Raw genomic sequence first — 21451 nt, 5'->3', positions numbered from 1 at the left:
TAGCAATATGACGTGGGGAGATAGTTTTGTTTTATTAAACATGACTTAAATTCTGGTTAAAAATTGCCGTGGGTTGAGAAAAAATAACCCCCACATTGGCTAAATGGCTGTTCAAATCAGCACTAAACCATGGAGTATGTGGCTTTTTTTTTTTTTTTTTTAAACCGGTGGGCAAACAAATCCATCAGCTAAGTGAATTAATCAGCATTTGCCTGTGTTGGTGTGTTGAGTTGGCTAAACTAGCTAACGTTCATGTTAACTAGTCTAATCTTGATATTTGTCTCATGGTGATGGAAATTACTTTGCGACCAAGGCATTAAATCAACTTTAGTCAATATATTCTATGGTTAAATTATGTGATGTAATATAAAGCTATATTCGGTTTTGGGAAGCAGTTTGCACCCTATGCTACCCTATGTTTGAGAAATTGACCGTGCGCCTCCCATCTGGCTTGGTATGCTCTGTGACACACATCAGTTTGTCTGTTTTCTCAGATAGGAACCAACATTCAGGAACATCTTGATTCCATTATTACAAGCACTCAAACCTACCTCCTGGTTGTCAGACGAAGGATGAAAGAAGTCCATCAGTTCTTTGTCATACTTGACAAAAATGCCATCAGTTGTAGGTCGGCCTCCTCACTTGTTTAAGGCGCATTTTGTTTTTGCCATTACATACAATCATAAAACCATGCTTTGCAATATATTCATGTTCATTCAGACCACTGTGTACAACATAGATGCTGGCAAAGTGAAGGGGGGGTCCCCATGTTGCAGAAGTTCAGGTTTGGTTGCTTCATTAGTACTAGAACGGAGAGAGCAGAGCACCAACACACACACACATAGTGCTACACAATCACTATGGTTGAAGTTCAAGATAAGGGTGAAGGCTATCCACACAACACACTCACATAACCTGTCTTAGGTATAAGAAGCATGTCACATGTTTTTCTGGTGGTTCTGTCTCTGACTACGTTGTTAGTAGGGCTGATGTGAATTGAGAGATTCCCCATCTGACACCTGTGTCCGGACAACCTGATTTCCTCTTTTCCACCTGTTTGCCTCACAACACACCCCACACAACTTGGGACTTGTTGAGCCTGTTCAAAAAGTGTTTGGCACATGATGTAACAGCAGAAGAAACAAAACTGCTGCGACCTATGAATCAGTTGCCTATTTTGGAAACACAAAAGAGTGTTTTACAAAAAAAAAAAGAAGAATTTGCGGACATGTTCTTGCCAAGGCATATTCCCAAGGAATGTGTGTAATCAGACTTGAGAGATACCACCTATTTTAAGGAGGGTCCCATATTATCTATAGAAAAAGATGCCTTGCAGATTCAGCTGTTTTATGATGACTTTAAAACTGCAAATGTCCTGAGACCCAAAAAGGGTTTACATAATTTAGGTGCTGTATATTTTACTTTAAGAAATTCCCCTGCAATCTTTAATTCATCTTTGATTAATATTTATTTGTGTGCTCTTCCATGCAAAGGACATCAAGCAATACAGTTTTAATTTGATACTTGAACTACTTATTAATGATCTGAAAATGCTTGAGACAGAGGGACTTCAAATACCAATTTTTGGACATGCAATTCGTGGTGGTGTAGTTAAGGTCACCGGGGACAATCTTGGTTTGCATGGTGTATTTGGCTTTGTGAAGTCATTTGGGGCTCGATATTACTATTGCTATTACGATATTACTAACACTGTTTTCAAACTGTATTCTGTGAAGATGATCCAGAAGTTGTTTTGAGAACTGTTGATGCACATGCACAGCACTGTCAGACTGCACAAATAGGTCCTAGGCTGCCTCTTGTATATGGAATGAAACAGATTTGTCTGTTGAATTCACCTCAGTATTTCAACAAGGCCAACAACTTCTCTGTAGATATAATTTATAATCTAGAAGGGGTTGGTCAGTTTGAGGTGAAACTGATTCTGGAGTACATTCAAGGCAACTTCCTAAGTACAAATGGCTAGTCGAATACATGCATATGACTACGGTTTCAATCAGCAGCAAAACCACCCACCTCTGTCTACAGATAAGATGATGGATGGAAGTAATGATTTGGGGTTAAATGCCATACAGTCTTGGTGCTTGGTACACAATATGTCTTTGCTATTTGGTGATTTGATCAAGACAGATGATAAACACTGGCAATTCCTACTTTTGCTTCAACATATTGTTAACATATTGTTATTTTCCCCAGTCTTGCCAGAAGGCATGACCATATACCACATTTAATCATTGATCATCATCGGCTGTTTAAGAAATTATTTCCTGAAATAAATCTTGCCTAACCCAGTCCAGGGTGGATGTTTAGGAGTACACACAAAGTCCCCCTGTCTCATTCAATCTCAACAACTGAACAGTTTCAATAGGGAGCATGAGGTAATGCACAGGCCAACGCACGTTTTCTGCGACTCTCCTGTCCTACTTGTTAACTGCCTCAATTTGTCCTTGTTCATTGTCATTCACAGACACACACAGTATGTACTGCTTCACCCAGTGTTTACTGGTGTCTTGGACTGGGATTCACAGACAGCTAAACTCTTTCTGACATTTCATCCAAGGAACAGGCAGGAGTTGTGACTGGATCATATTTAATGCCAGAAATTGTGAAAATGAAACAAATACAAAAAGGATAAATTACCACAAGGTAAATAATACAAGTTTATGTAGCCTGCTAACGGAGGTAGCGGATCTAACACAGATCTACGGCAGAGTCCGCGATTATATCTCGCTCGTTAATTAACAAATTATAAAAACTACAAAATGGTTTACAATGTACTAACGGTAAATAATGTTCACTTACTCATATTGCCACCACAAAGGGACAAAACAACGTGAGGAAGGAGAAATTTCTCCCGCTACGGAGCAGGTAAAAAAAGCTAAGCTAGTATGCTTTTTATCTCCTTTTTATCTGAGACTAATAATACTATTTTTGTGCTGTTTTATTTATTTAAATTTATTTTAAATGCAATAATTTGTAAAAAAAAAAAATAAATAATAATAATAATAATAATAATAATAATAAAATAGAAATTATAATTAATAATTAATAAATATAATTAAATTATAAAGCAACAATACAGTACATCCATCCATCCATCTTCTACCACTTTTTCCGTTTCCAGGTTGCAGGCTTGCTGGAGCCAATCCAAGTTCACATCGGGCGAGGGGCGGGGTACACCCTGGACAGGTTGCCAGTCCACTAGACACACAGAGGAACAATTACTCACACTTGCATTCAGACTTACAGACAATTTAGAGTCACCAGATAACCTACACATGCATGTCTTTGGATGGTGGGAAGAAACACACGCAGACAGGGAGAACATGCAAACAGAAAGGACCTAGGCCGGGAACTGAACCCGCAACCTTCTTAGTGTGTGGGGAAGTTTATTTGTGATGTTGAACATAACTGCTGTGAAACAATCAGAAAATAAAACTCCTCCTCACAGATGCCCCTAGTGGTTGTTTGGGCACATTGTAGTGTCTGATGAAAGCACAATTACTTCTCCACTGAAAATACACATGATTCACGTGAGAATCATGTATGAATCTGACCAAATTCAAGCAGGACCCACTTTATAGCAATGTATCATGAATCCTTTAGCAAGGAAAGATTAATTCTAGGTACAGGAAAAACATTGACACTTTATCAGTTAAATCAGGGTGCAGCAAATGCACCAAATGGATAAAATATCATGGTACAGAATACCATTGTGACTTAATTATATGTACTGAGGTAACAGGTGAAATGCCTGTATTTTGTAAGATTGACATGACACCGCTGTAAAAGATGATTGTTTTGCTCTGTGGAAAGTTTTATGTGCTTAAATGCTTTATGTCCAAATGTCTGTACTTTGATGGTGAGTTCTTGTGGATGGATTGGATAATCATCAATTTACCAAAGATTACTAAATGAAAACGACAGTCTTCATTTAAATTACTTTTTACTGTTTTTTGTTTGTTTGTTTGTTTGTTTGTTTGTTTGTTTGTTTTACAAACAGGGCCAACACATAAAGACAGACAAAGATGAACATCCACTCACACTCATACCTACAGTAAATTTAGAGTCACCTCAGAGTCAACCTAGACATGCATGTATTTGGAATGTGGGAGGAAACCAAAGTAGCTGGAGGATGCCCACACAGGCTTGGGGAGAACAGGCAAATTCCACACAGAAAGCCCTGAAGTCCGGGAATCAAACCGTCATACTTTGAGGCAATAACACTAACCACACTAACCACAGTGCTGCCATGCTGCCTTTTCTTTCATTCATGTATTAATGCATCTTCTTTTGGAGGGTGCTGGAGCCAAATCCAGCTCACACTGGACAAGGGAGGGGTACACATTGGACAAGTCACCAGTCTATTGCAGGGTCAACACAGTCATACAGAAATGAACAACCACTCACACTCAGACCTACGGGCAATTTTGTCACCAATCTATTTAAACTCACGTCTATGAATGGTGGGAAGAAACCCAAGTAGCCATGTGTGTTTCCTGCGGGCGCCTGTTCCTTCGACTCACCTCCACCCAAAGAGGTTAAAACTTTTTTTTTTTTTTTTTTAAGTTTTACAGTGATTCGCAAGCATGCAACGTTTTCTGATTGTCCACTATGTGGTGCCCTAGAACACCCATCAGTTTTACCTAATGTGGAAGTGTACAATGCAGAGAACACATTCTGTAAACATCATGTAAATCAGATGTTGTTTGCATAAAAAAGGTGACTTTTTGTGGATGGCACTCTGAGTCTGACTCATTTTCAACACATGGATATGTTTAAGGCAGGAGCAGGGACGACCTGACCTTTAGAGGGGCTCAGCCCCCAGAAAGTATATAATTATATAACACGATGAAAAGTACAGTCACATAGCGGCATTAATAACTGAATATCTAGCGTTAGCTCCTAACTCCCTGGTTTATCATGATACGCATCGTTACAAGCCATGCAAATTTAAACTTAAGAGGCATTGATAAAATCGTCTTGTGGTCAACTGCCATTTTATAGACATCTGACAGATTATGATAATGTCCTAAAATGAAGCATTACCTGGTCATTAGAGTAACAGCTGCACTGCAGCCTGCCTCTAGGACCCACGTTTAGTGTTCTCCGGCTGCATTTTTTGTTTTGTACTACTCCCCAATCAGAGACAAGCGATGCATGCAGGTTGTGCTTGAATTTACTGGCCCATTTGAGCCTTTTACCATTTTCCCCATCTCCAAACAAAACAGGGTTGTGAAATATTATATACAGTTTTTTGGACTAAATGATTTGATGTGCTAAGGCAAGTTTAGTTTGGGCTTGAGCCCCCCCCCCACAAAAAAGGCTAACCTCGCCACTGGCAAGGAGAACATATGTGCAAAATATGGGTGAGATTGGAAGCCACATGTAAGAGTTAAAAAGTATTTGTAATGAGGTGATCAAAAGCAGCAACCAAACATGTCATATAATGGTGTACTTTGTTTGTGTTATGAGGCTGACTTTGTGTATTTAATAAGTGACGTTCTGACGTTGACTCAGTTTTTACATTTAGACCTTATCAAAATGTCTTATCATGTGTGCAAAATTTGGGGCAGATAGAAAAATGTATGCTGGAGTCATAAGGACTTTTTTTGGTGATATTTCGAAATGGGTGCAACTGTAATGCCCAGCAGGTGTAAAAGATAAAATAGATTTTGATAACTTTCCATCTTCACTGCCCTTCACGGATACTTTGCTATGAGATAATGCAATGCATATGGCTTAGGAAAAATCACTGTAAGCCATCATGATTAAACATTGGAAAGATTTCTTGCATTAGATTGCAGTTCAGAGTGTACCATACTCCTAATAGAAGGCCCGAAGCAGTTAAAGCTAGAAAGCATCCAAGATATTCCCAGCTTCTATTCTTAAGTGCAGCTACGGCATCATGTAGCTGTCATATGAATTTGCTCTAGTCTTAAAGAGCACTCCTACACTATAGATGTTAACTCACCCTGCAACTGGAACTATTGATTTGAGTTTAGAGTTGGCATTTATTAAACATTAGCAGAGACAGGTAAATAACTGTGTATCTGTTTTGTCTCCTTTTAAGACCACTAAATCACATTCACACACACACAAGTGTATAGAGATCTGCACAAGGGGGAAAAAAGAGATTAAAGCATAAATACTGGAATACAAAGTGTTCTTACTGCTGCCCCCAGACACCAGTAATTAAATATAATAAAAAAAATTGTGGTGATGTCCAAAGAATTACCTTGTATAAATGAATTGTGACATAGACTTTTGCAACCTCTCCTATTGTTTCTTTATACTTACACATACTGAATGACTGACCACTGGAAAAAACAGAAAACCTGGTACAGCCCTATAAAGTTGGGGTTTTTTTTGTTTTTTTTTTTTTTGCCCCACCACACTTTCCTCTGCTTCCTTTTCTTATTTCTTCTTCTCCTGTCTTACTTTCTATTTGTTTACATTTTCTGAATCATTCACACTTTTCCTTTATTTCCCCTTTCCTGCTTTTTCTTTTCCTTTTACTTTCCCTTCATCTTCCTCTGCTTCTTTTCCTTCCCTTATATTTTTTCTGTACCTTCTTTTCCTTTTCTTTCATTGCTTTCACCTTCTGATTCTTTCCCAGTCATTTCTTTCCGTCCCTTTTCTTTTTTCCATATCCTTTATTTTTTCTTTGTTGCTTTTCTGTTACTGTCCTTACATTTTCTTTCTGTTTCTTTTCCTTTGTCGCTCCTCTCTCCCACAAGCGCCCATTTACGTCAGGTCTTGTAGTAGGCTATTACGCAGCCGCCTGACAGCAGATGCAACTTTGCGTCGTGGGATGACAGAACCTTTTTACTGGAAATGTAGACTGGCTGCTCTGCTGCATTCTGGAGTAAATACTACAGAAATTCCACTAAGCACAATGTGATCGTCAGATTCCTGGACATTGTGTCGCGCCCCGCACGATGTTAAGCACTGTACAATGCAGACGGTGATGCATTGAGTAGTGGGAGTGCGCTCCTAAGCATCACCGTGGGTGAAAAGAAAGAGATGCCGCATCCATCCGGCCTTTCGACTAGTCCAGCAGCAAGAGGATAATGTGTCGCAACTGCCCATCGGCCCGCATCCTTTCTCGGTTTACGCCTACGGAATCGGCTGACTGGAGAAATTAGAGAAATTTATTTCCCTCCACGACAACAACGAGAATCAAAATGAAATTTCCGACGGAGAATCCAAGGAAACCGGGGAATGCGAACCCTCCACCAGGTTAGACCACCAGTCAATGTCTTGGAGTTTATATGTTTAGACTGCAGTTGATTGCCCGTCCCACTACAGCTTTTAGTGGATGTGGTGGAAGTGAAGATCTTTCCCTTATTATTACTGCGTGTTGGGAGGTGAAATGCTGCAGTCCGTGTTGTCGAAACAGGCTTTCCCACATCCACAGCTCTAACAAACCTCCTAATAAAAGAATAACGCTGACTAAAGTGTTATTCGTCAGAGACATACATAAGAGGCAGAAGTTTACCATGGTGGCGTTTAAACACGAGCAGGGTATCTGACAATGTGAGAAAACGAGCTAAGCTCAGAATGAGGCTGTGCATGGAATGTAAACAGACGCTGTTTGTGTGATGCAGTGGAGAGACGTACACAGATCTCATCTACCGCTGGGAGATGCCCCCCACATCCTGCATGTGTTTCACCCCCGCTTGTGTCATTAATAGAATTTTCTCATCCGGGCGTCACCCCCAGTGCAGGTGATGACAAAATATTCTAGGAGCATCTGTAGGGATGCGACAGCCTTATATCCCAACATCAGTATATTTTCTGATGTTCGACGCATGCCGCAACAAAGACATTGAACGATACAAGACAGTTGATCGTTTTACTTAGTGATCTCAGTGCCGGTATAGTCGTCAGGATTCCCACTGTTGCATAATGTTATGTAACAAATAGATGGTGAAAAATGTCACTGGGTAAACCAATACTCTGCTCTAACAGATCATCTATAGGGTGTGACGTTTAACGATATGTTGTCTTCCCTATGTCAGTGCTGAACAAATAATGAGGTGAATCCATTGTATTGTTATTATTATCCATTGATAAACTGAAGGTTTACTTTCAAACCTTTTTTTACAGCTTTTAGTTGCACATCACCAGCTGCTTTCACCTCTCCACCTCCCTGACTCTAGTTCACCTTCACCTTGATTATGATTATGGCACACAGTTGAAAGCTCTTGAAAGAGTAAACAAGTAGAATTTGATTAAGATTCTCTTTCAAAACAAAAACTAAATGTAGTTTCCCAACTGTGTGACAAATAAAGGACTTGTGCTATAGAATTTGTCTAAACTCCTCAATCTGACTCTCAAGTAGAACCTATGATTATTTTTATTATTGTCTGGATGCCACACACTTTCATTGAGGTTCAAACAGATTGTGTACGTTTTTGGCATTGCATGCAAAATACCCTCAGCAACAGGGGTGTCCAGCATCAAGCCATTTTCACTCAGAGCAGGGTGTGTGTCTGGTGCAATATGTAACTGAGAGCTGCCCCTTCCCCTCACAAAGGCTTGGAGAAAGACCTTTCTTTCTGGTTTAGAAATAGTAAAAATGCTTCAGAGATCAAGCTATTAACCAGAAATGTTGAAGAGATAAATATTTGAAAGAAAACTAATAGGCTGTAATACTAAGGAAGAGGAAGAAATCTATGACTTGCTCCAGTGCAAGACCTTATTGACATTACTATCTTTAATACCTGTTACTCTGAGATTTTAATGTATCATTTATTTCAGTGGCAGTTCAGACCAATCTGGTCCCCCCAAAAAAGGTGCAACCAGGCATGCTTCAGTCCAGTTTGGTGCAAGCCAGTGTGGCCACCATGCAGAACCCAATGGGTTGCGCTCTGCCACGGCTATCAGTTTCTAGCCGACCAACAAACATGGTGGCCAGCATGGAGGCAGTGGCCACTGGTTCAGCTCCTTTCACCATGATGAAGTTGAAGACAGTGTTAGCAGTGTTTGTGGTCGTGGTGGCCTATCTTGTGGCGGGCAGCCTGGTGTTTCGAGCACTGGAGCAGCCCTTTGAGAGCAACCAGAAGATCACCATCACAGCAGAGAAGGCGGCCTTCCTACATAAACACCCTTGTGTGTCCCCAGACGAGCTAGAGACTATCATTAAGGTAAGCACAGCTGCTAATCGAAGCTTTTCCTCCACCTGCTCATGTTACCCAGTAGGGACTCATGTCTACTGAAACATGAGAACATGAGATTCACATTGATCACATGCCATACATACTATACACATGCCTCCACACTCAATCAGCCACTCTGGAACTGGAAACAAACCACACTGAATTGTCTTGATGTCGCTATACATCCTTGAAGCTTCTTGATGAATATATTGAATATTATTAAGATTTTAAAATTAAGAATATTTTCAAGAAATGTGAAAATAATCTATCTATCTATCTCTAGCTATCTATATATATATAAATATATATATATATATGTATCCATCCATCCATCTTCTGTTAAATTTCCGTCGCGGGGTGCTGGAGCCAATCCCAGCCAATGAGGCAGGGTACACCCTGGACAGGTCGCCAGTCCATCACAGGGCCAACACACAAAGACACACGGAGACGAACAACCACTCACGCTCGCATTGAGACCTACGGACAATTTAGAGTCGCCAGTTAACCTAGACATACATGTCTTTGGAGTTTGGAAGAAACCAGAATTTCCTGGAGGAAACCCACACAGACATGGGAAGAACATGCAAAATTCGCACAGAGAGGATCCAGGCCTTCTTATTGCAGGGCGACAGCACTAACCACTACGCCGCCGTGCTTTTCTACCCTTGAAATTTCAGATCATTGGGATCTTCATTGGCTGCATTTTAACACTTCAACCAGTGCTCATAATGTATGAACAACGCAACATTTTTTGTTCGATATATTTCTTCCTCCTATTCACACAGTTTAACTGGAAGCAATTGACAGTCAGTCAATATATTTGATAATCTGAAATTAAGCTCAGGACAGGAAATAAAAAGTAGTATTATTCTGGAGCGCCTATGACTAAATGGAGACTGGGTTGACAGTAGACTGTCCTGCAGTTGTCATCTCATGGGCAATATAATCATACATATGGCATGAGCAACACAGCCACTAGCTTGTGGCTCCAGTTAGCAGAAGGCTAAATTATTCAACACAGGCTTACTGCTTACCTCCATGGTAAAATCTTTCAGCAATCTTTCAACCACCACAAGACAGTAAGCATGAAGTAAGAAGCCTGTTCTCTGTCCATGTTAGGTACAGCAATTTCTCCAAATTTCTAGAAATGATACTGATTAATTTCCACTGCAATTTAAAGTCCCAATAAAGTTAAGACTAACTCAAGACTTTAAAGTTATTTTGAAATTATTGTCCAAAGGTTTATTAATGAACTCAAATTGTAATCCACACAACAAACAGTGACGCTATTTTTCTTTTTTGTCATATCCTTCTTAATAATGTGTGGCCCACTGAGTGAGATTACTAAAACGAAATCAATTCATAACTCTGATAAAGAGAACATGTTTTCAGATTTCTGGTTTTCTGTTTGCACATTAAAAATCATGAATCCACTAGAAATGGGACAGTTATGGATTTTTGAGGGTATGGTTTGTTGAGAGAAATAATCAGTTTCACGATTATCTTGATTCTTATCAATTTTGGTGATATGATTATTTACTGTCTTTTGTACCTAATGTTTTGATTACATTTTCTCAGTCCATTTAGCTCAGGCATGCATGCACACACACCAGTTGTAATCCACAAACTGTTGTGCACCTTTAATTATGAGCCTATGTCTGATTGGTGATCACCCTCTGACCCTCAAGTTGCAACTTTCTGAGAGCAGCTTTTTTAATTTTTTAATTTGTGGACCTGAAGCGCACCTTAAATTAAGCTGCACCCGCTAAATTTAAAGAGGAAAACAAATTTGTCCATATATATATATATATATATATATGGGTTAGGGTTAGGGTTAGGGATCTATGTATTGAATTATTTCATGGTCCTAATAATTACATATATTTTTTCATTACATGAACTGGTATTTTAATTATTTAATGACACATTGAAGTATTTATTAAGATTCATTTATATATTTCCTTCTGTCCCTTTTGGTCCCCCATACAGCGCCTGTAACATGGCTGGTTAAAAAAAAAACATTAGCCTACCAGAAAAGTTATTGATTGCTATCTTCATCTTCCTCCTGCGCACTAAAATCACTAGAGCCATCTTCTTCAGTGTCAGAATTGAACAGCCTTATAATTATTTCATCACACACTTTCTCAGTCTCTCTTTCATTGTTGTTCTCAATGTCAATTTTGTCTCGAGGTAAATTCACCCTTGAGCTTGTGCAGTTTACAATCATTGGTCCACTGTGACCTGTTCGGAAATTTCATTCTGATGTGACGTTAAATGTATTGGCGGCATGAAGCTCATTACCCGTAAAAATCCATAAATTAGCTGCATCGTTGTCCCCTTGATGCAGAGGCCCTTTTTGGCAATTTCTGCCTGTTTTTGTATCACTGCAAATAAAGCTTTATAACTTCAGAAGTACTAATCCCAGAACTATGGCTGATGGCTTAAATGAAAGAAGACATCTGTACCTTTACATCTATTGATTAAAATATTGAATTGAGTCATTCCCTAAAAAATAGGGCCATTTGAAAAAACTATATTTTTTGGAAAAATAAAAAACGAGTTAGAATTTTTTTCTCAAAATTTTCACTATGAAACAGGTTGAATTTTACATATATGGTTCACACACTCCCTGTCCACAAGTGTACCAAATTTTAGGTTGATAGGTAAAACTACTGAGGAACTATAGGGTTTTTACCAAACAGTGCCCATTGGCGATCTCCAGTGTGCCAAACCAATCCAAAATGGTCCATTTTGGCTAAAATTCATACTGCAAGATTTCAGTGATATACAATTTTTTTTTAAACAGATAACTTTTTGGCCAATGACAGACATGACTGCTTTTAGGAACACCAGTTACAAAAGTAAAATTTCATTTGAAAATTGCATTTATAGGGCTAAATATATGGTGTCCAAAACCTATCCAAACAAATATTTTACCTATTTTTGCCTGTTTTATGTTGTTATTTTGAAGCTTTATAACTCCAGATGTAAACCTACAGCTATCAGTGATGGCTGAAATTAACAAAGACCCTCGAAATATGAATTTCTGAAATTTCATGTATTGTCTTTTATTATTAATTTCATAATTACATTAAAACTTGGGGCAGTAAAAACACACATTTTGTCGAAATGTCCATTGTTGACTTGCTGACATGGGTTAGGGAGAGCCAACAAAGGGAAAAGAAGACAAAACGTCCGATTAGTTGGACACAATGGATAAAAATTAACCGCGGATTATTGTTGGGCACATCTTCAGCTTTAAAATGAGCCAAGCTTGTGGTTTTATTCAATGTTCTGGTCAGGGTTTGATCAAAGAATGTTCGTATTTCACGGTGATAGAAAATGACGTGCAACTTTTTTTGTTTTTGGTGAGCAGGCTTGTTGAAACCTTTACTGGGAAATAAACTCCATTTTTGTACTTTGGTGTTGTTTCTATGACAGTATAGGATATTTTGGAGGTGAAAGAAATGGTGTAAAGGTAGTGCACATATGTTTACACTCCCTTTGTTGTTGACACCGCTTGTTGTCTTGCCATCGTCTCCAACTGTCCGACACATTTTCAGTAACAATGATAAAACCATAGCACCTAGAAACGTCAACATTTTTGTGCATGTAGCTGAAAGTGTGTTAAAAACGTCTGCGTTGAAATTTTCATTAAACCCTTCCTTACTTTCATTGTGGAAAGGATGCCTTTCATATGTTAATTAGTTTGGGACACCAGCATCCCAACCACTAGGTGGACTGAGTCAACAGGTGAAGCCTCAGGGTTCAAAGTGTGTGAAAGAAATTGTGGCATATAGTCCAGAAATTACGGTAGACTGGATGACCCCCCCAGCTAATCCTTCTTATAACAGAAATACTCCCAAAATAATTATTTATTTTTTGGGGATGGGGGGGTGGATAAAGATATTTCAGTCTGTCTGTCATTGTTCTTGCTGCAGTGTTAACTTATTTTGCAATTTCGTGGGCACACACATTATATTCCATCTCTTCAAAGTTTTATTCTGGAGAGTTTTACTGAGAGCCCTTTGTTATGGCTGCATTAACAGTAATTTACCAATAATGCCCCTCTTTCTGTCAACACAATTACTTGGCTTATTATTCCCTTCTTTTTTTTAATCTCACTAAAACTCATGCTCTACGGTAGTGATGGGCGATACCACACTTTTAAGATTCGTTCAAATTTACTTTTTGAATGAAATATTCAATACCAATTACCAATATTGAATACCAGTAATTTCTCATTGGTGAATTTTTTCTGAGTCATAATATTAGTACCTTTAAAACAGATCACGTCAAATACTGGCCATGTAACAACTTTAATGTTCACAGTTCAAAATATAATAGTTAAACATTAAAGCATAAATATTAATTAAATAAAAAAACTACTTTGGATGAGCAGCATTATTTTCAAAACAATGAAATGATCCAGACAGAAATGTGAATCAATACATTTACTAACAATACAATACAATAAATAAATAACCAAAATTTTAATGAAATAAAATTGTAAAAAACACCCTAACCCTAACCCTAACCACATTTGAATTTTTACTCTTTCAAACTAACCATACCTTTGGCGACCAGCATAATTTGGTCCTGACAGAAATGTAAGTATACAGAAAGAGCATTTCTCAATAGAGTTCGCTTCTCTTTCTGTTGGCCATGTCTCTGTCAGAAACTCTCAGAAACACACGTTCCTCACCATGCTTTTGCTAGCAGGAAGTAAACACACAACTCATGGCTCTTCTGTGCGTGTTTATTTAAGCTATGGAATTTATTTGAGCTGTTGAACATGACCTCAGTGAAACAATCCGAAAAAATTATGTTTTATTGAGTTGATTCACTGGCTTTCTTTCTGCCTGTAGGCTAACGGTTGTTTACTCTCCTTGGCTCTATTGAAAGCAGTGAGCTTTATAGACACATTAGCACCTCCATTTATATCTGACCAACAGCTGTGCTTACGCATATGTATTTAGATACAGTAGCCTGGTGAGTCCTGCTCCCTTCTTTCACAGCAGTTCAGCTTGCAGTTAGTTCTTAGTCTGTGTGAACAGCAAAACTGGATCCAAATGAAGCACTCTCTCTCCTTTCTCTCACTCACACATACACATGCATGCAAGTGGCTTTATCATTCCTTTTCAGTTCACAGAATTGTTTTGTAAAGTTGTAAAAACTGATATTTATACATTTTTGATTTGAAAATCCTCTCTGAATTATGGAACCGATTAGAATCATCGACAGGGGCGGACTGGGACAATAATTCAGGCTGGCAATTTTATTTTACCAGTTAACAACTCTTCCAAACAAACCACAAAACAACCAAAAATAAACCATAATGTCTGTATTTTCGCTCTGAAACAAAGAAAGCAAAAGTGATTATCTTAGGTCATCTAGATAAGTGAGGAACATATGAAACCCTGTTCGATTTTGACATTTTTCATTAGATATCTTTTGTGTTTCTTTAAATAAGTAAACTAACCGTCTGCTTCAAAAAAAAAAAAGACTTACAGATGCCTAAGAAGTGGATCAGCATCAGTTGTTTTATTGTACAGATTTAAGCATTTTAAAACTGAACCAACTAAAGCAGTATAAAGCTGCTGCTGTGCTTTGAACAGCAGGATGCAGGTGTTTTGCATTCAGAGGTTTGAGGTGGGTTGAGTGGTTTATTTGTCCGGCTGCTGTAACTGCTGTAAAACAATGAGAAAAATAAAGTTTTATTGACCTGATTCACCAGCTTTACTACTGTTACCTCTATTTATTCACTCTAGCTCTCTCGACCACAGCTGCTAATAACAGTGTCCACAGCACCACTCTCCATTGCAGATACATTGTGGTCAAACATGGATTTGTCCCAAAATCTTTTGAGTTGTATTTCAGTACTATGCTTCCACCTAGTGGCCATCTAGTGTTGACACATTCTGTAGTTGGTCATTTGTCATGTGCACTTAAATTCTGTGATCATGTGGTTTTATAGTATATTGTCACAATGAACAAACTGATCAATTGTGCAGACAGAGTACAATATTTCCAGAGAAGAAGTGGTTGAGAGATCATCTCATCTTCGACCACTTATCCGTTTCCAGGTCACTGTGAATGCAGCCAATGCTCCAGACAAGGACAGGGTACACCCTGGACAGGTCACCAGTCCATAGCAGTGCCAAAACATATGGGCTATTTAGAGTCACCAATCAACCGAGTTATACATGTGTTTGGAATGTGATAGGAAACCCAGAATATGCAAATTCCACACAGAAAGGCTCCAGGACCTTCTTGTTGGGAGACAAACAGATTTGTAAGAACAAATGCCTACAGCAAAGTGAGAAATATTTTGGAAAGCGAGAAACATGGAAACAATCTATGGGGCATAATTTGTTCAGCTATATTTTGTTTGAGGATATTGCACAGACTGCACATTCACTGCTGATTTCTGAGAGTACAAAGTATAAAAGGTGATTGCCTTGTCAGCAAAGGCATGCGACCTCAGTGCTCAACCTGAACTAGCCCGGTGTTTCATTTAGTTGAATCAGCCCAACACTTTGACGAAAAAGTCCACATCCTAAAGAAAAAAAGTCCAGTGAAGCTTTTCTCATATGCCTCTGTCTCTGTTTTTTCTTCCAGCACTCAGTGGAAGCAGTGAATGCAGGAGTGAATCCCATTGGTGACACTTCCTATAACTCCAGCCACTGGGATCTGGGCAGTGCCTTCTTCTTTGCTGGAACAGTCATTACAACAATAGGTAATATGGTTATGGTCGTATCTACCTACAAAACATTACCTTATTAGTCCACAAAAGCAATTAGTACTGGGCATACAATACAATACAAACAAGGAGACATACATAAAAACTATTTCACACAGTCACACAGTTTGGAGTAAAATTGATTCTGGCTCTTTGTGATTTTAAAATGATCACTTTAATACTTAAACTTGCTAATAATGAATAAATAAAAAAATGAAATTAATGATCAGTGATCCATTCTACATAAGTGTGATGCATACCAAACTTCAGAGAGAGCACAGATAGGTCCTGTAGGTGACTGTTTGCCATGCGTATGGCTTCTGACATGAATGATGATCTGTGCTGATTTGTGGAGCACTTGGAGAGGCAAAGAGGAAGACTTCTGGGGATGAAGGGCATGGGAGCGTTCATTCATGACGTCATAGGCCTTTGCCTTGACTTGCTACTAATAATATGAGACTACTCTTCATAGGGGTACTCCAGTTATTGAGCATGTATTCACAGTATTCTTATAGCTGGGATGTTCTGCAGATCCCAGCTCCCATGCTGTGTTTTGTTCTGGTGCACAATCGGAGGCTGGATACACTGGCAAATCTGGTGAACTCATGTTTGTGCCTGTTTTGAGTGTATAGAGAGCAAAATGCTGTCAACATAGACTCTTTCTTCACCACAACACCACTCTCGCAGTCAAGCTCAATGCAGACTGACATATTTAACTGTAACTTAAAATAGTTTGTTTTTTAAAAAGGAAAATACAGTAAAAATAAAAATGAATTACAAACATTGCCTTGTATCTGAAACTGAATTTAACTCATTCACACTGAATACATAAATTAGGCTTAGCCTACAGTGACGCCCCTAAGGACACATTAATCATCAAGGTGTGTGTGTCAACCAGTCAATTAATACAAAAGAAAATACATATAAAAAAAAAAACAGTACTGAAGCACCTGTGACCCTATGAAAGGAATCCTATTGCACCATTTACAATACAATAAATCTGAATAAATAACACATTTTCAGAACACAGTAATGGGAATAGAGTTCATATAAACATACCTGTTTTGAGTGTGAAGAGAGCAAAACGCTGTCAACATGGCAATGTCAATAAATTGAATTTCCTGAGGACCTTATGATGTTGGTGTGCTTTTTTGATTATGGTTTCTGTGTACCTCTCCACATTTTCTCTATATATGACCCATGGGTACAGCTTAGAGGTAGTCACCCTGATATCTATGATAAGCACTTTTGTCTTAATAATGTTCAACTCCGATAGAGCATTGTCACAGAATTTTACAAAATTCCTCAGGGCCATGATCTGGTTCAGATCTAGAGAGCAGTGAGAGGAAGAGTGTCTGTCACCATATTAATAAAATCACAGTTGGGATAGTTGCTCATTAAGTCATTAATATAAAGATAAAAAAGAGGGGGAAAGGATGCACCCTTGCAGTGAACCTGTGTTTGCAAGGATGCTCTGTGGTCAGTCTGTAAAAAAATTATATATATAAAATTAGGCTTTGGTATAAACTGAAGTGAATGTCAAGTCTTTTTTGGTGAGGAAGACAGGCTGCATGGTGTTAAATGAAGAAGAAAATCCATAGGTAGGAGCCTTGCTAAACCATGGCTGTGTATGGTAGCCAGAAGAAACTGTTTGGGAAGTTTTCTGCAGTAACAGAGCCATTCCTTGGTCCAGTGAGAACTGATGGGCTGCTCAGCACAGTTTCTGAGGCTCTTGCCATAGATGCCATCTTGTCCAGTGGCCCTGTTGGCTGGGGTGGCTTTAGGCAGACTGAGCACATCTTCCTTTTGGAAAATAAGTACAGGTCCAAGTGAAGTTTAAGCTCCACCATGTCAGGTGACATGTCAGCTCTCTCAAAGCAAGCATGCAAACTATTGAATTCATAAGGTACGGCAGAATTACCGCTTCCTGTCTTCTTTCGTCTTTGTGTTAATAGAAGCCATGTTTTTAATTTCCTGCCAAGCTGCCCTGGAGTAAGACTATCTAGAACTTTAGCTCAATCTTTTCTTTACACTGAATTTTGGCCTAACTGATAGCTAATTTCACCACTTTTTAATTAATCAATAAATTTTTTCTCCTCAGCAGATCCTGCAACACAGCAGTCCCCAACCTTTTTTGCACCATGGACCAGTTAAATGTCAGACAATATTTCCACGGACCGGCCTTTAAGGTGTGGCGGATAATTGCAACAAAACAAAATGATACCATTGGCATATAAAATGTGCCATTTTCTAAATATCATAATAAACGTGAATCCACTTGTATGGAACTTTATTAGCAGTGTCTTTGTAACACCGCGTCAACAATGTAACATGAGTAACATCCTCTCTGCCCCCTAACCCCGAACCTAAATGCAGCTTTCTTTTTCATGGAAGTCACAGGCTCGTCTTCTGTCTCCTCACTGGGCCTTTTCCCTTCACAAAGAAACCTTTTTTTAATAATTTCACTAGCTTGTGGGTTTAATTTTAGCGGTGACGTATCACATGACTGAGACAAACATCTTTATGTATGTCAAGAGTGAGTCATAGACGGATGTAACAAAAAATAAAACATAAATAATATAAGTTATTTCTTCTTTCTGTGTGGCCCGGTTCAAAAGACCCATGGACCGGTACCAGGGTTGGCGACCGCTGCTATAACAAACACCCTTTTTTCTCATTAAGAATGCCCTTAAACTTCTTGGGCCTCCACAGTTTGTAATTGTGGAATATGATTATGTCTTTGGAGGGAATAAGAAGATAACACAGAAAGTAATATATTTTTGGATACTTACTACTTAAACCAACTTTCTTATGGTGCAGTAAAAACATATTTGTAGGGCCTCAATGCTTGATGAGGTCCAAGATTTTGCTATTCTGTTTCTATGCTCACTTTTCCATTGGGGTGTAGACTGGGGCAAGAAGAATGATGTAATGATCATAACACCACATCATCAAAGTCTCTACAGGTCAATGACCTCATAACTGAACTGTAACTGTCCCTGTGGCTGTGCATCCGGACACACCCCCAACCCCCAGTTAACCTGTGTGTGCGTAGGGGTGGGACAGAGAGGAGGACTGATTGCTTGAGTGGAGACTGGTGTACAGGAGCAGAATATAACCATCACCAGCTGTAACTCGTGCCATAATCAAGACTGCTACAAAAGGCCAGTGCTGCCACTTCCACTCTGCCAGATCATAGACCCTGCTCAGTGTACTACACCCACCTTCATCATCACAAGATTGTGTTTTCAAGACTTGAACCTGAATATTTACCTGCATTCTCCCTCTGGCTGCAGTCCTCCTGTCCCAGTCTCCCAGTGATCCACCTGCTCTGGACTCCTGCTCAACCTGCTCACTGCCTTACCCACAGTCCCTGCCTCGGTCCCTGTATTTCTCCAGCCAAGGAGCCCCAGTCCTGCTTTCCTTCAGTAATAAAACCTTTCACCGAGTCGTGTGTCTGCGCCTGAGTCTTTAGTGAGCACAAAACAGTACGATTTGCCCTAAAATGGACTCAGCAGAATCCGGTCCACTCCACCAAGCCATCAGCAGCAAAGGTAGCCTACTAGGACAACACAACTAGGTTCTGCAAACCAGGTTCAGTGTCAATTCCCCAACCCTGACTTTTCTCAGCCAGTTTAACCACCTCACATTCCCTCTCCTGCCCCCCTTAAAACCTATGTGCCCCCTCCAGAGCCATATGACGGTAATCTGAGACTATGCAGAGACTTCTTAATGCAATGTTCCTTGGTCTCTGAGCAACAACCCTACACCTACTCCACAGAGAGTAGGTATCTTATTTAATCGGTCGCCTCCGTTGCTCGGCGTGCAGCTGGGCTACAGCAGTGTTGGAGAAGCAGTCTCCAATCTGTTCCTCATTTGTGGACTTCTAAGGGGAGATGAAGATCTTCGACCACCAGGTCCAAGGTAAACAGGTTGCGAAAAGAATGCTCTCTCTCAGTCAAGGCTCTCACTCAGTAGCTGAACTGACAGTGGAGTTTTGCTGCTTGGCAGCTGAGAGTGGCTGGAATGAGGAGGCACTTCAAGAGGTCTTCCACAACACCCTCAGTGGCACTATCAAGTTGGCCTCCCGGGAAGAGCCTGAAGGCCTCGATAATCTCATTGGCCTGGCCATCAGGGTGGACAACCGCCTCCACAAATCCATTGCCATCTACCTTACCTTATTCTCCTCCCCTGTCTGTCAGCCACCTCTGGTACCCGAACCATGCAGCTCAGCTGAACCAAACTTACCCCAGAGGAGAAGCTACACTGCTTAACCACCCGGAGTTGCCTCTTTTGTGGTCAGCCAGACCATTTTTTGTCCACCTATTCACTCCGTCCAGTAAACAGCAGTAGGAGAGATACTGTTGGGCAAGACTTCCATTCCCTCTCCTCACATAACAGTGATGGTGGTTTCCATCGTGTGGCAGCAGCAGACCCTTCAGCTTCCAACTCTCGGTGATTCAGGGGAAGATGAGAACTTTGGACCACAATGTGGTGAATCAATTGGCATTGGAGACTGAACCGCCGAAGAGACGCTGGAGTCCTCAATGGACAACTTCTTACAGAGAAGACCAAGCCAGTCAGCCTTCATGTAATCATCAGGAGATGATCAGATTCCATGTTTTTGATTGCCATGGCTCCCCTCTCGTCCTTGGTTCTTGGCTTACTCTCCATAATCCGCACATTGACTGGGCCACAGGGAAGGTAGCATCTTGAAGTACCTTTTGTCACATCAACTGCCTGTGTTCTGCCCTTGTTCCTGCCTCCCATGATCCTCTGTCTGTCCCTGAACCACTAGGTTTGTCCCCTGTATCACGACTTAGGTCAAGTGTTCAGCAAACATTATGCCTTGTCTCTACTACCCCACTGACCCTATGACTGTGCCATTGACCTCCGGCCAGGCGCACTTCTTCCCAACAGCTGGTTATACAAAATATCTTGCCCAGAACAAAAGGCTATGGGGAAGTATATCCAGGAATCCCTGGCTGCAGGCATGATAAGACTTTCATCCTCACCAGTAGAGGCAGGGTTTTTCTTTGTGTAGGAAGCAATTTCTACAGACGGTTCATCTGCAACTACATTTGTCCTGCACATCCTTGACAGCTCTGACTTCCACATCCACTCCATTCTGTTGGTCTCCGGAGGCAAAAGATGCATTCCAGGAACTCAAATGTAATTTCACCACAGCCCCTGTACTCAACCAACTGGACCTTGAGGATCAATTAATTGTCGAGTTGGATCCATCTGACACTGGGGTGGGGGCTGCCCTCTCTCAGCATTCTTCTGGGGATAAAAAAAAAAAGCATCCTTTTTGCAGGCTTTCACCAGCAGAGAGAAACTACGACATAGGCAACCAAGAACTTCTTGCAGTGAACCTGGCCCCAGAGGAGTGGCATCACTGCCTAGAGGGGGCCAAACATTCATTCATTGTGTGGACAGGGTTAGGGTTAGGGTCTGGAATCTGGAATACATCGAAACAGCAAAGAGGCTGAATTCTCAGCAAGCCAGGTGGGCCTTGTTTTTTGGT

General features: G+C 40.1%; 1 protein-coding gene across 1 annotated transcript in view; it reads left to right on the top strand.

Moving 5' to 3' along the window:
- The first annotated feature begins 7205 nt into the window (after positions 1-7205).
- LOC115038277 (potassium channel subfamily K member 10-like) overlaps positions 7206-21451 on the top strand; it is a 53218-nt gene continuing 38972 nt past the window's right edge. Inside the window, exons 1-3 of the mRNA XM_029497140.1 lie at positions 7206-7260; positions 8785-9170; positions 15804-15921. Coding sequence (XP_029353000.1) covers positions 7206-7260; positions 8785-9170; positions 15804-15921 — 559 coding nt within the window. The remainder of the gene's footprint in view (positions 7261-8784; positions 9171-15803; positions 15922-21451) is intronic.

The sequence above is a fragment of the Echeneis naucrates genome, chromosome 24, assembly GCF_900963305.1.
Source record: "Echeneis naucrates chromosome 24, fEcheNa1.1, whole genome shotgun sequence".
NCBI classification, from domain to species: domain Eukaryota; kingdom Metazoa; phylum Chordata; class Actinopteri; order Carangiformes; family Echeneidae; genus Echeneis; species Echeneis naucrates.
The sequence above is the reverse complement of the archived record's forward strand: the minus strand, read 5'-3'. Positions and strand labels throughout refer to the sequence as shown.